The sequence below is a fragment of the Lissotriton helveticus genome, chromosome 7 (genome assembly GCF_964261635.1).
Source record: "Lissotriton helveticus chromosome 7, aLisHel1.1, whole genome shotgun sequence".
NCBI lineage: Eukaryota > Metazoa > Chordata > Amphibia > Caudata > Salamandridae > Lissotriton > Lissotriton helveticus.
Window position 1 is genome coordinate 971,017,078 of NC_136068.1, and position 16,310 is coordinate 971,033,387.

General features: G+C 44.5%; 1 protein-coding gene across 2 annotated transcripts in view; it reads right to left on the reverse strand.

The window, feature by feature from the left end:
* Positions 1 to 280: 280 nt before the first annotated feature.
* FLT4 (fms related receptor tyrosine kinase 4) overlaps positions 281 to 16,310 on the reverse strand; it is a 476,277-nt gene continuing 460,247 nt past the window's right edge. Inside the window, exon 30 of one of the 2 annotated variants that reach the window (XM_078653565.1) lies at positions 281 to 5,063. In XM_078653565.1, coding sequence (XP_078509691.1) covers positions 4,844 to 5,063 — 220 coding nt within the window. In that variant the 3' untranslated portion in view covers positions 281 to 4,843. Of the gene's footprint in view, positions 5,067 to 16,310 lie in introns of both variants that reach the window. The other variant, XM_078653564.1, reaches the window with a different exon arrangement.

Here is a 16,310-nt window from a genome sequence, read left to right on the forward strand (position 1 = left end):
GCAGAGTCAGTCCCACCAAAATCTGAACCTGTGATTTTGCAGATTACACAAACGTTTCTACTGCAGGCGCTTCACCAACTGAGCTATCTTGATTCTGTATAGTGGGCCCTTCTTTTTCTTCTCAATAATAAATTTACAATTAAAACAATTAAAATACCTTTGAGAAAGCCCTCGAATTGTAAATGTAATAAAGCTGTTTATAACATTCTCAAATCATGCTGTAACTTTCGTCTGCTATCACAAGCACATTATGCAAGGCAGAAAAACTCACTGAAAATAATTCACGATTCTACTTTTATTTGCGTTTATGATTTTTGTTTTAAAAATATTTTTCAATTTTTTGGTTAAATTGTTTTAGTTAAATTGTCTTTAGTGCAGCACAGGCCAGGAAGGAGTCCTTATGAGGGCCAATAAACAGTCTTTTTGCCTCATACCTAAAAAAAATATCCAAGGGAGCTCAGCCAAAACAGGGACTAATCAAAGAGCAATGCAGTGTACATTAATACATACATATCTGTTGAAAAAAAAACACTGTTACACATTCGTACTGTATATGTCGCTGACTCATATGGTATTCTGCTTTTGGAAAAATACATGAATTTATACACTAGGAAACAATGGCAGACAAGTTAAACCACAATATTCATACATGTTAATAAAATATATATTATTTGTTTTAAAGGAACCCATTTGAATGCACACTTGTTGAAGGACAGCTCAGCGCATGTTCCTAAAGGACTGCATTCAATATGTAATAAAGACACCTCTGGGCTTTGCCTTACCTGTTGCTTTTGAAGGAAAGTTTGTTGTAGTTGGGATTTTATAAACGACATCCACAACGTGGTGCTTTGAAAAGGTGCAATAAAAAGGTACACTTGGGCACTAAAATCAATTATTTCCAAGCACACCCACCACCTACAAACCTTGCTATGGCCCTTTTTATTTTTTAAGTGGGACGCGATACTTTTGTAAGAAGAAAGTGCCTGACTTCAGATGCTTGTGGTCACTATGCTCTTCTTAATACCTCCTCACAGCGCCCTTCTGCAACAACTTACCCCAGCATAGACTGATAGACTCTGAGTTGAAAGTTGGAAATTAAGTTAGAAAGGCTATACATTGAAATCAGAAGTGAGAAATGTACAGTTCGAAATGTACTGCAGCCTGAGTAATTGGAAATTAGTTTCAGCCAAAAGTTTGATTTTTTTTATTTTACATTTTTCATACAGTAAACTAGGTTTTCAAAGGTACTCACCCATTCAGCATGGCACCCTAGCTCCTATCCTTACTCATAAACCTTACCCATAACCCCATCACTTCCCCATGCCGAATGCACCGGAACCCTAGAACGAACCCCATTCCTTATCTCATGCCATAGTCCATCCCTACTCTTAGCACTAACTTCAAATCCAACCCTAGATCCTATGTATAATACTATCCTACACTTTCATCCTTACCCCATCTCTAAATCTGATCCAAGACTCACCCTAAAATGATGCACACATACCCCTTACAGAGAAAGAGTAGCGGGAAAGAGAGGTGGATTTGGGCTATACATGTTTTTACTCTCATATGAGATACTACCCTTTTCACAAGATACTTCTGTGTCCCAATTTGTAAAAAAACAAGAGGACCTTAGGGATATTTATAAAAAAGTATGACATGACCTCACACGCACCCCTGGGTGTCATGCTTCATCAAGGATGAAGAATTACACCCAGGGGTGTGTTTGAGGTCATCCCTTAAATTGTTTGGGACACAGAAGTATCCTAGAAAAAAGGGTAGTGTCCCATATGCAGGATACAGGGGTTTCTTACTAAGAAACCACACATGGGACACGTTTGCTTTTATGTGACCATAACACTAAAATGATCCTATAATCCTAACACCCACCCTCCATTTAACCTGGCCCAATACACACCCTCCTGATCACACTCGCCGTTTCAAAAAAGCTAGACCTACCCCTTCACCTAATGCTAAACTTTCCCTAACCCATATCATAACTCTAAATCTTACGTAGTTTAATTGAAATGTCTTGTAATATTTTGTGCCTTTTTTTCGTACTGCCTGATTTTTAATTACATTTTTTACTCAAGTATTTCATTTTTCCAACTGATTCAAACTTTTGACCAGGGCCTGATTATGACAGAATGGCAGCTGCCAGCCTCCATTGCTTTCAGTCTACAAGTTAAGTATCTGTTACCCCGGCCTCAAACAATAATGAAAGGTATAAGAAAACCAAGAATAAATGCAATTTTTCGATCATGTTTTTAAGGAATTCTTACGCATATCTCAGTGCATTTTGGACAGAGTTTAAATCTCAAAAAATAGCAAAGCAGAACACTGCATGGTGGAAATAGTTACGATTTGCAAAAGTAAATCATTTGATTTGAAGGTGTGCTGCCTGAATTTTGTCTGGCACAAGTATCTTCTCCTAAATAACGTTTACACAATTATCGTTCCATTGGAATTAATAATAGACAATCCTCACCCAACGGGACAATATGTTTGGAAATATTATTTGGGATTACAATATTCCGACATTTACAAATTCTTCTATACATGAAGCTCCAGCTCTCCGGATGTGGCTCGTGAAAGTTTTAATTCAGTTCAGACAGTAAATCTCGGGACTATCCAGAAAGCCATCGCATCAATGAAACTCTGGATGCAATTATTCTTTGGAGATTAATTAGAGATTAAATATGACTGACCAGTTCAACCACGGGGTGTTGGAAAGCCCATCCTTTTCAAGTGCCTCTTTTCCACTCAGCTATATTCAAATGAGAAAATTGAAAGTTGTGTTTGGCTCCATCTTGAGAAACTTGCTTTTGTTTTGTGGGCAATCCATGTCTTTGTTTTTATCAAGGGGTGCAGATTTTCATATTTGGTTGGCTGTGCCCACCTTCACGTTGTTGTCTGCATCTCAAAGCACTCATAACATTTTGCTCTTTCCATCTTAGTGATAATTAATCGTGTTCGTAAAGATGCCAGACTGAGTTGCACCTACTGTGAATTTGGATCTGTGAAATTCAACCCTTTGCTGGAAATCCATTTATCCACGAAAACTGTTTTACAGTTCACCTGTCTCTTACCTCTGATGAAACGCATGCCACCTTCCTCTGGGTCTGTAGCCACAGCTGGGTCTTTGTACTCACAGGAGGTAAACAATGAGAGTGGAAACACTTTGTGAGTTTGGTCAGTGTGTTCCAAGACTCTACACAATTAGCACTACCAACTGTAAATTGATCTGTTGAGGTCCAGCTTAGAATGGGGGCTTCTGAGAATAACAGCCAGACACCCATACCCTTGATTCTCTTTACCGCTGGGTGAAACAAAGGCATACATTATGTGACCACAAACACAACAACCCAATTTTGTAGCCACATTTATAGTTGTGGCAGACTTCCAAGTTGAGTACAGGCAGGGCGGGCAACTTTTTGAGAAGGTGGATCATGTAATGGGGTATTGTCACAATAGCATACAGATATTATAAATCCTATATGGCAAGAAAGCGTTGCATGTTGTTGAAGAACACACCACATGGCAACAGTGTCAGGTGCTCCATCTGCATTGTCTGATGTGCTGCTCGACTAACTGGATGTCTGTCGGTTTTGGTAGGCCGCAGGAAGCATTATGGATCATGTTTTATTATCTGAGAGGAAGTGGGGCACACACAAATTAGAAATGTTTTCCTACGCAGGTGACCTCCTTGAAAGATGTAGTTCCTCTGTTTGCTTTTGCACCTCCTTTTTGTAAGCACTTGTTTCACATCCCCTAAAACTAATGCAGTGCTGCTCATCGCTAAAGGGATAGACTTTTTCACCTTTTCTCTTGCCACCAAGAAAAAAACTGTAATGTGTGTATGTCGCTTGGTATCGGACAACTCACGTTTTTGTATCGGTATAAATATGTGAATAAGCATAGTTTGGTTCACTTCAGCAGACGGTTCACTGCTGACTGTGTTAGCTCTTTCATACAACCACGGAAAAAAGACCTCTAGATGTATACTGTGACTTTTGCTGGAAAACGTTCAGTATTAATGACTACAAATTTGGCTCGAAATCAGGCACTGCTGCACAAGCATCTACAAGTGTTCTCCATTGCCAATGGGCCAGAAGCAACTTTTAGGTGGTGAATGGACTGAAATGGGGCCGGTGACACCAGCCGAGAATATTATTAGATTAAACAGAATCTACTCATTGACATAAACAGGCACATTGACATATAAGTAATAGCGCCCAGTGGCAGCAACCTTCCACAGGGTACACCAAGTAAGGCCTCCTGATTGCTGGAGCTATCCTTACAAATGCAAGAGTTAGTCCCTCCAGTCCCTCATGCTACATTAAGTGTGGCCAGCTCCTCCTTAACCTTGGCGTAGCAGCCCCTTATTGCCTTAACGTGGGAATAAACAGTTCTGCAACCACATGACCAATAGGCAAGCCAGATAGATCCCTGGTTATCATGGGCCATTGAAGCCCATGAGGTGTAAAACACAACCAATTGGAGAGATTGATTCTAGAGTGAATACAAAGACTCTTTGACCTTTACAGATGGTTTGCCTTCCTTTCCCCTCCCCCTTCTGCTATATCTTCCATTTGCTTTGGTTATGTTAGTAGACCTTCCCAAAAAGGAAAATTGGCCACAGGCATATCATGTTTCTTTTCAGAATATTTCCTCTCTTCTGTCTCTGCTGGTGTTGAATCTCCAGCCTCCATTTAGTTTCCAGAGGTGTCCCATAATTCAGAAGAGAAAGCTCTGTACTGCATAGTGTACGGCGAGCACAGGTCAATGGCAAGAGCGTAAGATGTCCTGGTGCTTTGACACCAGTCTTTATAGCCTGATGGCTTCAGTAGTCATCTGAGAAGAAGGAGGAATGGATGGTCCTGGGGCTGGTGGTCTCCCCTGGCGGTGTGCAGCTGTCCTCCTCCAGTGGCCCTCCAGAGTGTTCTGATAATTCGTCGTACTCACTGTTGTAGAACGTCTGCCCTCCGACAGGTGAGTGATAGGGTGGCCGACACCTCCTCCTGTGGCCCGGGTGCTCAGACACAAACTCATTGGACCCGTTACTGCTGTGGAGGAAACACAAGGTCAGCACTGACAGAAGATAAAAACGCATTAAGCAAAAAATATAAAACAATGCAGCTAACATCATGTAAGAAAGCTACCCATCCACCACCATGTGACACTACCTGGAAATCTCCAGACTCCTAGAATACATCCTCCGCACTGTTTTGGAAATCAAGACCTGTGCTGTTTGTGCTTTTGCCTGTACCATCTAACATTTAGTCACATTCCTTTATGTTTAATGTGCTCAGCCTGTTCTTTGTACATCCAATTAATTACCTGTAAACCTCTGTAGAATACACAACCCAGGGCTCTTAGATATACAAGCACCTTAGATAATGGTGAAAATGCTGTGCAGGAGATTAAGGCCCTCATTTATCATAGTGTTGTGTCACCCTTGCACCACACAAGGGGCTGCTAGGGCGATGCAACACTAAAGTCAGAGTTATCAATCCACGCCAGGTCACATTCCATGGCCCTGCACGGCTTGATAAATTCGGAGTAAACCAAGGCAGAGCAAATCGCTGCCTTACGCTACTCTTACTCAGGGAAACATTGGGTGGAGCGTGGGTCTTCCACGTATTCACCCATGGATTTTGGCGCATTCCCTGATTTACCATTAGTGGTAGACCTGGGAATGCGTCAAAATGCTCCACCTCCCCCGCTAAGGAGTAACAAGGAGAAGTATCTTTATTTCTCCTCGTTTTTTTTCTCTTCCTATGTGTGCTGCTTTCTGGCTAAGATTAACTCTCTGTTGCTCAATCTTGTCAATTTGGGTATTGTTTCTTGCATTAGGCATCGTGGCTAAATTTGAGTAATTATGTAAATGTTATGTGCGATTTTAACACTGAGAATATTTTCTCATTTAACTTACGACACTTTAAAAAAAAAAAATCTTTTTATTGTAAAACATGCTCCAGTAAGATCACATAGCGGTCGGCAGTATTAATACATTGATACATAAAAGACATCGTCACACCTATTGCATGTCTTCATCACGGAACTTATGACACTTTTAATCATTATTTTAACCCATGGTTTTATGATTTTGTTATTTGTTGACACTCAGGTGAGCCCCCATTGTATTCTAAACATTGTCTCGTTATTAATTGCACTTTTAATTGGGCTTACGCACTGTGTTTTTGACTTGTGACTTTTATGATCTATGACCGATAAAATTTTAAATTGGAAAAAAATTGCGAAACATATATTTCTATGTGCAAAGCTGTGAGCATATGCCAATTGAGTTAGGTGTTCCAGTTAAAATGGCATGGCCCTTTACATTATTCATACGAGTACTCTACATCTACAATTCATGGTTGTTCAGAGAAGGAGATTTCGGTGTCAAATTCATAATTTGCAATAATTAAGAAGTAAATACAAAACATAACAATATTTCCTAATAAATAAGTATAACGGTTCAATATACTTACAAATAGTATATTATGCTCTATATTTGGTAGATTAAATTACTCTTAGTGTGGGTTATAACAGTGCTGGTTTGACCGTATGTAAGGCAGTGTCAGCAGCAATAGGTAACAAGCATTTACAATGCAACGGTTTCGCCTTTGCCAAAGTTAGAGCTATTAGCATTGTAAATGACAAATTGTTTATTTATGTATTGGTTTTGAAAACAGATAAATAAATGGCATTGTCATTTACAATGTCAATAGCTTAATCTTTCGTGAATAAAACGTTGTTTCTTTCCATTGGATTACTTTGATTTAATTGTCTGAAAAATTATTCTGCACATAGGAGTGCTCAAGAGCGCCACCTTACACCTGTGAGGTTTTTTGTAACATAATATATGTATCAGGTGTAAAATAGTCCCTCATACAGAAGATGAAACAAAAATACTCCTGTGGCTGATCCAAGATGTGTCTGATAATATTTCAAGCCAATGTCTGAAGGTTCTTGAACCAAAGAAGCCACAAGCAGAAGGAGGCTGAACCAAAGCCATATGGAGTATGTATAGAATATATGTTCAGCATGAATGATAGAAGTGCCACTACACGTCATGCCCAATTAAAGTGTATTCTGTATGTCAGTAGAACTTAATGGCCATGTACACCCCACTTGCTTTAGAGGAATCCTGACTACCTTTTCTACTGAAGTTACCACACCCATACAAAATCCTGTAAGACTTTCCGAATAGTCTATTGCGCGTTTTAAACAGCACCATGAGTTTTAATTGTTTTTTGAAGCAAGATATTCCCTATGATACTTCGGTCTGTTTCTTAGGACCAATCGACCACTTTTCTCACTGGAAGGCTGCCTGCTGCACATTCTGTTCACAAATTCTCACCACAGTGAAATCTTAAAGCTCTCTTTTCAATGGCCTCAAAAACATTTAAATGAAAACATGCCTGAGAGAAAGTTTGCAGGGGGTAGAGGGTGCTAAAATGATGACAAACAGATTTAGAGCCTTAATCCCCTGTGCACTTTAAATTGTTTGCAGGTGTGCCTAACACATCAATAATTAATCTGTTCCCTTCCAGCTGGCAGCAACAGATCAAAAGAGGGGCACGCGCAGCGCACTCAGGAAAAGCATGCAGCAGAACAGACTTGTATGACGCATAAAACGTAAACACGCGAATAAAGACTAATTTTGGTTCCAAGAAGAAGCTTACCCTCATTAAAGGTGACGGCCTCGTGAAATGTAGTTTTCTTTATAAATAGGCACCGCTGGGAGGGTGGCATACATTCCTACACAGCTAAGTACCCAAGGGTTGTAGTTATTTCGTGGCTGCTGCTGGGTTCTCTCTTCTAGACGATCATACACCGAGACAAGTACCTCACCCATTAAACAATTTAATTAAACAAGAGCATAGAAATGACAGGGTGTACCACGAAGCCAACATGTCCTGCGTTGCGAGAATCTAAAAGAGCAGCAACTGCTTCCTTCTCAAAACTGGTATGTGTGACTTTCACCGAAAATTGTTCAATTTAACTCACTTAAAATAGCTAACGTTGCAACACTATTTAACAGCTGCAAGGTTGTTTGGGAATCTCAGTAGCACCGCTCCATAGCGTTCATATACAAGTCATTCTCTGATTGGTCACTCCAGAGGCAGTTCGGGATTGGATATTGAAAACCCTCTACTGATTGGTTATTGTTGCCATCCCATTGTTTTCTGATGAGGACCGTATTATGAAAAGTGCGTGTTGACTGAGCAGTAATCAAATTAAAGTAGTTAATTGTTTCCAGCCAGCTGTATCAGAGATACTATGAACCTGTATTCTCTTACGGTACCCGATTGAAAAGAGTCATGTTAAAAAGGCGGTACATTTAATTTATCGTATCAAAAATCATGCCTCTCAACCTTTCAATTCAGCTTAAAGGGAAGAAAGAGGTCATGTTTATTGTTTAACAAGTCAAAACTGTGAGACACGATATATTTTTGAAGATGTTGCTGAGCCGTGAGTATGTCCTTCCCCAACCTCCTTTAAACAAGTCAGGTCCCGGGCCGGCAGCCAATCACAGCGCGGCCCGGGGAATGACGTCATGGGGGTGTCCCGGCCGGCAGATTCGGGGGCATGTTTTTCGTGCTCTCCCCTTCCCATTGGCTGGAAGGTAAAATTCCAGCCAATGGGAAGAGGAGAGGGCGGGACTTAAAAAAACACACAGAAACGCCCCCGAATCGCGTTTTCACGGGGAAAGCGTGATTGACAGCCAATCTCTTCCAATGGCTAGCGTCCATTTATGGAGCTAGCCAATGGAAGACAGAGGCGGGACCAAAGCCCCATATGTAGGATCATAAGATTTCGCCCTGGGCGGAGCAACTGCTACGCAGTTGCTACGGCCAGGGCAAAACCTAAAAAGGCAATCACAAGCAAAGAAGGCTCTTTGTGATTGCCAATATGGGTGAAGAAAGTCTGTCTTCAGTTTTCACTGAAAGAAAAACAAAATACCAATCCGCAACCAATGGAAGCAGCATATGCATTAAAGGTCATACAGATGAGATGCCCTGAAGCTGATCAGCTGTTAGTTGCAACTGGAGTTTTCTGGGAACTATGTGGAAATCCATGGTGTGTAACTCCAGGAGCTCCGCCCAGGCCTGATGGAGACCCGATGAGCCCCTCCAATGACCCCAACACCTAATCACCAAAAGGAAGCTCACAGGAATGAAGTGTTGCTTTGCACTTTGCACTTTTCCTTTCCTGAGGTGGAAAGCCGGGAAAGTAGGCCTGCAAGCTGTCACTCTTTGATTTTAAAAACTGCTTTTAATTTACCTTTATTTGCTCACTTGATCCCTGGCACTTACCCCTCTACTTTGTTTTATCTGGGTGTTTCCCGAGCAGCCGATTAGGTGCTACTGCGGGTTACTCGGGGGGGTGAGCCGCCATATTGCTGCGAGGTGCAGGGTTGCGGTCTAGTCCATCTGACCCTCCCGCCCTCTCATGTATTTAAGCAGCGCTGTACGTTTCGCGCGCTGATTGGTTGCTTTGCACTTTGCACTTTTCCTTTCCTGAGGCGGAAAGCCGGGAAAGTAGGCCTGCAAGCTGTCACTCTTTGATTTTAAAAACTGCTTTTAATTTACCTTTATTTGTTCACTTGATCCCTGGCACTTACCCCTCTACTTTGTTTTATCTGGGTGTTTCCCGAGCAGCCGATTAGGTGCTAATGCGGGTTACTCGGGGGTTGAGCCGCCATATTGCTGCGAGGTGCAGGGTTGCGGTCTAGTCCATTTGACCCTCCCGCCCTCTCATGTATTTAAGCAGCGCTATACGTTTCTCGCGCTGATTGGTTGCTTTGCACTTTGCACTTTTCCTTTCCTGAGGCGGAAAGCCGGGAAAGTAGGCCTGCAAGCTGTCACTCTTTGATTTTAAAAACTGCTTTTAATTTACCTTTATTTGCTCACTTGATCCCTGGCACTTACCCCTTTACTTTGTTTTATCTGGGTGTTTCCCGAGCAGCCGATTAGGTGCTGCTGCGGGTTGCTCGGGGGGTGAGCCGCCATATTGCTGCGAGGTGCAGGGTTGCGGTCTAGTCCATCTGACCCTCCCGCCCTCTCATGTATTTAAGCAGCGCTGTGCGTTTCGCGTGCTGATTGGTTGCTTTGCACTTTTCCTTTCCTGAGGCGGAAAGCCGGGAAAGTAGGCCTGCAACATGTCACTCTTTGATTTTAAAAACTGCTTTTAATTTACCTTTATTTGCTCACTTGATCCCTGGCACTTACCCCTCTACTTTGTTTTATCTGGGTGTTTCCCGAGCAGCCGATTAGGTGCTACTGCGGGTTACTCGGGGGGTGAGCCGCCATATTGCTGCCTGGACACCTCAGGGCAGCTGCTAGCGCTCTATAAATATGTTTTTCATTTCATTTCATTTCATTTCATTTCAGGTGCAGGGTTGCGGTCTAGTCCATCTGACCCTCCCACCCTCTCCCTGTTTCCGGTATAAATGTCTGGCATATCCCGTCCGCGAAGCGGGCGTGCCAGCGGCGCGCCAAAGGCGCGCCAAAGGCATGCCCGTCTGCGTCCGTCCGCGCCCACACGGGCCCAGGGGCCACAATCCCTGGTCAATTTCCATCACCTAGACTCATCTATGATGCAGAGAAATTGCACGCTTTAAGACCTCTACCTGAGCAGGTGACCACTACCTTCAATTTGTTGGATCAGTTCCCTCAGGCATGCCCTCATTGCGCATTTTTCTTGGATGTCCCGCAGCTATGTAGCCGCTTCGCCCCTCGGAGTACCTCTGTTAACTTACCCCAGTTTACGTTTTTCAGTTTAAATTGTCGCTCGCTTCATAAACACAAACGCAAGATTTTTGACATACTCGTGGATGAACTGCCGGGTGCATTATTCCTTACGGAGACTTGGCTCCATGAGGGCTCCGGTCCCGATATTGCGGAAGCATTGCCCGCAAGTTATGCCATAGTTAGGTGTGATCGATCTAAGAAAATTGGGGGTCTCATTGCAATTATATTCAAAAAAGTTTTTCAATGTCAACTTGACCAAGTTATAATAGGCAATAACGAGGCAGCATCTTTCAAGCTTGCTCTTCATCCAAGGATCACCCTTAGTGGGTTATTGGTGTATCGCCCTCCCGGCCCTGCGAATGCCTGGACGGCTCTACTCTCTGACTACATAGCTTCGGTTCTTACTACATCTAGTAACTTTATGGTAGTCGGGGATTTTAATATCCACTTAGAGGATCTTAAGAATAGTGTTAGCAGCAATCTAATTGCTGACTTAGAATCCATGAACATCATTCTTCAGAATCAGGGCCCCACTCACTGTGGCGGTCATTTTCTCGACCCCATTTTTTCTAACATCTCTCAGTTACATTGCTCACCGGCCTTGCCTATTCTTTGGTCTGACCATTATTTAAACAAATTTTCTTTTTGTGCCACCGGAGCTATGCCTCAATATAGTGCCCCAATTAGTGTCAATAAAAGAGACTGGAAAAAGTTGGATATTACTTCTCTCAACAAGTCACTTGTTAAACATCTTCCTACTGACTCCATGGAGATAGAAACTGCGGCCAGTATTGTCAAATCATGGCTCTTTGAAGCCATTGATACCTGTCTTCCGGCTGTCTCTAAGAAAGTGAAACCTCACAAAACCCCTGCCCCTTGGTATAATGTGTCTTTAAAAACCAATAGGTCTCGCTGCAAAAAATTGGAACGTATCTGGAGAAGGGAGTACTGTCCAACAGCGGGCCTTACTTATAAAAGTGAGCTGAAACGCTACCACAAAGCCTGCGCTTTGGCCAGGGCCAACTACGCATCCACCATGATATCTGAAGCGGTCAACAAGTCCACAGTACTTTTTAAGGTGGTTAAAAACCTCGCTGGCTCGGAGACTATAGCCAAGCTTCCTCCTTTATCGAACACCGAGTGTGATGCACTTGCTCAATTTTTTATCTCCAAAATTGACACCGTATACAATGATATTTCCGTTCAAAGAAACACCAAATCTTCTAGTAGTCTTGGAGAATTTACCGACCTGTTGTCCCCTTCCTCTGCCTCACTTTTGTCCTGGCCCACCCTTCATCCCTCTACTCTTCGTATACTTTTGGGGAAAGTCAAATCGGGCTCACCTTGTGATCCCTTGCCCGTCCCTGTTCTGCGTCTTTTGGACACTCCTCTGCTTTCTATGATTTGCACTTTACTTAATCAATCCCTTAGCACTGCTACTGTCCCTGGTTGTTGGAAGCACGCTATGGTTACCCCCCTACAGAAAAAACCTTCGGCAGACGCCAAGCTCCCTTCCAACTTCCGTCGCATCTCCCTGTTGCCTGTGTTTTCCAATATTTTGGAAAGACACATTCACCAGCACTTGTCCCAGTTTGTGACTACCCATAACTTTCTACATTTTTCCCAGTCCGGTTTCCGTCCCGGTTTTTCTACCGAGACCACCCTTTTGGGCGTTACAGAAAACCTGCATTTTCTGTTGGATCGTGGTGACACCGTTGCACTGATATTGCTTGATCTCAGTGCAGCATTTGACACTGTGTCCCACAAGATACTTCTTGGTTCCCTTGCGGCCATGGGGATTGGTGGTAAAGCCCTGCAGTGGTTAACATCTTTTCTGACGGACCGGACTTTTCAAATCTTTTCACACTTGTCTAAATCTAAAACCTATTTTTCTCCTCACGGTGTTCCCCAGGGTTCTATCCTTAGTCCTCTTCTCTTTAATCTTTATGTTGTCCCCTTGGCCCTTATTGCACAACGGTCTGGGTTGACTTTATTTACTAATGCCGATGATTCCCAAATAGTTTTTTCCCTCTCCCAATTGGATCCTACTTCGACCTCCCCCCTGCAGGTCTGCCTCAGTGAAATATCTGACTGGATGAACCTCAACTTACTCAAACTTAACGGGAGTAAGACTGAGGTTCTAGTGCTTGGGAATAAACCTGAACTCTGGAATCTTAGGCATTGGCCAGATGTGATGGGTCCACTTCCCACCCCTTTAGAGCATGTGCGAAACTTAGGTGTTATCATCGACAACACATTGTCTATGAAATGTCAAGCCAACAAGGTGGCGGCGACTTGTTTCATAATTCTGCGGTGGCTCCGAAAAATATTCTGGATGCTTCCATCTGATACGCAGAAGTCCGTTGTGAACGCCTTGGTCACCTCTAGGTTGGACTATGGCAACATTCTCTACCTGGGGTCCACCAGGGCGGTCACACGTCGACTTCAATTGGTGCAAAACGCGGCCGCGCGCCTCCTTTGCGGCTGTCGTAAAATGGACCATATCACCACACGCCTCCGCGAGCTCCACTGGCTCAGAGTCGAGAGTCGCGTGAAGTTTAAGGCTTTAAGCTTCATGCATAAGATCAGAGTGGGGGTTGCACCTGTGTACCTTCAGTCTCTTGTTAAGAGCTATACTCCCTCGCGCACCATTCGCTCTTCTTCTCAGCATCTTTTTTCCGTACCGAAGTACAGACTCTCGAAAATTGGAGTTGGCGCCTTTGTCAACCTGGGGCCAAGACTCTGGTATTCTCTCCCCCTCGAGATTCGTGTGGAGAACTGTCATGCTCGCTTCCGCCGAGCCGTTAAAACCTGGCTCTTTAATCAATAATCTTGATTGGTGAGTGCTGGGTTGCTTCTGCCTTTCTAGCGCCGGGAAACCCTTACGGGTAGCTGTCGTGCTCTATAAAATCAAGAAATAAATAAAATATTGGTGTACGAGTCTGCCGTAAGGCACAGGCCTAAACATTACGCGCAGTCCGAATCAGGATATTTGAAGCCCCCACTCTGGAAGCACGTGTTGGCCCCAGTAAAAAAAACAATAGGCAATACATGGAAGGAGAGCCACACTCAGCAGCTCCTACATCCTCCCATAAAAAAGGCTCGCCAGGGTGACACCCAATGAAGCTGCGCCAACACGTAATATAATTTCAAGCCAAGAGCAGCTACGCCCCCCTCAGCCAAGGGCAAACGCAGCTTCCAGAAGGCAAGGCAACAATGCGAAGTGCCCCAATAAAGCAAGAGTAGCAGACCATCCAGCTCCCAAAAGAATCTTTGGGGCAAATCCAATGGGAGTGCTGCGCACCGATAAGAAGACGCAGCAATATAATCATATTGGAAACAGTCATGGGGTCACTGACCGATAGAGGTAATGTAGTCCAGAAGGCAACAGAGTGACGCATCCCAGTCAACACACGCACAAAGTTCCCCTCATACAACAGTTCCGGGGATTGCACCAAATGATGCTCCCACCTCAACGTCAGAGCCTTGGGGATAGGAGCATGCTCAGGGGCATCCCCTCAAGGGATAAACACACGACTTGCCCCAGTTGATCTCAAGTCCAAAGTGAATACTGAAGTCTGATAATGCAGCTACCACTCTGAGGAGGTCAGTGTACCGCCCCCTAAGTTGCAATAATATGTCATCTCCATAGAGAGAAATAAGTACAGTTAGAGGCAATGCTCAGGCCCTGATAGTGTAGTCCCCGACGACCCGTACAGGCAAAGGGCTCCATGGCCAATACAAATAACAAAAGTGAAAGGCGGCAACACTAAGAGTACTCTGCTCCACCGGTAAGGGTTCTGATATCACAGTATCAGTATGGATCCTGACCAGTGGACCAGTGCAAAGAAGCTTTGCCCACTTAACGAAGGGCAAACCTAAGTCCCTGTTAAGCATAATAGCATACAGGAATTCCCAGGGAGCAAGTGAAACACCTTCCTTATGTCTACCGAGATAACCAAGGTCTCCGGTGGGAGATACTCCCGACAATCTAAGACCAGGAATAATTACCAGATGTTAGGCATCGTACTATACGTAGGAATGAAGCCTGTTTTCATAGCATAGAATTTCAAGAGACCTTTAGGGGTCACATTCTGCTGGAGCCAGGTCCCAAGAAAGCCAACAGGGAATCTCTCTCAGCATGCTAAGGTAGCCCCACAATGCAGATGTTATTATGCTTGGTTCGACCCTGCTGATCATCCAAGCGGGCGGCCAGGGACCGAGTCTGCGACTCAATAGTTGATATGGGATGAATCGCCACCTGAGCCACTTGTGTCAGTGTCATGGCAGTAACTCCTTCAAAAATCTTCTGCGAATCCTCATGGATAAGACCCAGCTCAACGGAAAGTGAGTCAATTTTTCCCTTCAATTGCTCCCCAGATGCGTCAATGGCATCCAGGAGTTTATCACCATTGTCATCGATATATTCTGTGTCTCCGCTGCCAATGCCCTGCTTGATCCCCTGCAGGGGGGCACTCGCAGCCACGTCGTCCTTAGAGCATTGCGTGCGCCCCATAATGCACCAAGACAGGGCGTGAGCTCCCAAGTGGTGCAACAAGGAGAGCCACAGGAAAGGTTACCAATGACCCCGATGACACAAAGGAAGACAGATCCGCAGAAGACCAGGGCACCAAAATGGAGGGTATGAGACCCCAATTCAGCCAGGACACAAGGCCAGAAACAATTAACTGAGGCTGATGCACCCTGCAGGGAACACATCAGTTCCATGCCTCCAGTCAGACCATGGATGATAGGAATGGTGGGTCTCCAGGCACCCCGAGGTATCCCTCAATAGTCACAGAAGTGTTCACTGACCCCGCTACAGAGTAACAGCATAGGGCCTTGCTGCTCTTAGCTCAGCATAACTCTATAGGCCCGGGGGCAGCAACATAACACTGAAACTCAAGAACTCATAAGGTGGTGTGGTGGGGGTGCACACCAGTTAAACAGGCACCCCCCAGTAGAAATAGGAAAAAGGGCACCAGCCCCATGAAGCACACCACCGCAGCCAAAGGATACCTGAAGACAACCTCAATGTACAGGGTAGAGCCGCACGTCTGTGTATGCCCCGGAGTCACAGCCATTTGACTCCTGTGCACCAGCCACCATGGGCTGTAAGCGGGTCACGGGTCGGCGGGGCCTCACGAAGTACCCCCCGCAAAGGTTCACCGCTGCAGCTGCAGGTGCTAGCGAGGCAGCCGCCATTATGATCTGGGCATCTGCGCTTGGAGAATGCAGCGGTCCCTCGCCTTGGTCCCACACTCCCAGAGTACTCGGAGCGTACCTCCGGGGTAGGTCCCGAGTGCGCTGGCAAGCCTCCCCTGTGGAAGCGGGAAGGCAGTGGCTGCTGGATGGGCTGCTGGATGAGGCTGGGGAGATTGCAGGCAGCGAGAAGCTCCGCCGCCCGTGTCTTCAGAACATGGAGGCTGGCTCTGCCCCAGCTGCATAGCATCTTTACCATCCTTTTGATTTGATGACTTCTGGTTTTCCACTGTTCACATTCAAAGAACTATTCTGTTTTCTATTTTTTTAAAGTATTCCATGAGA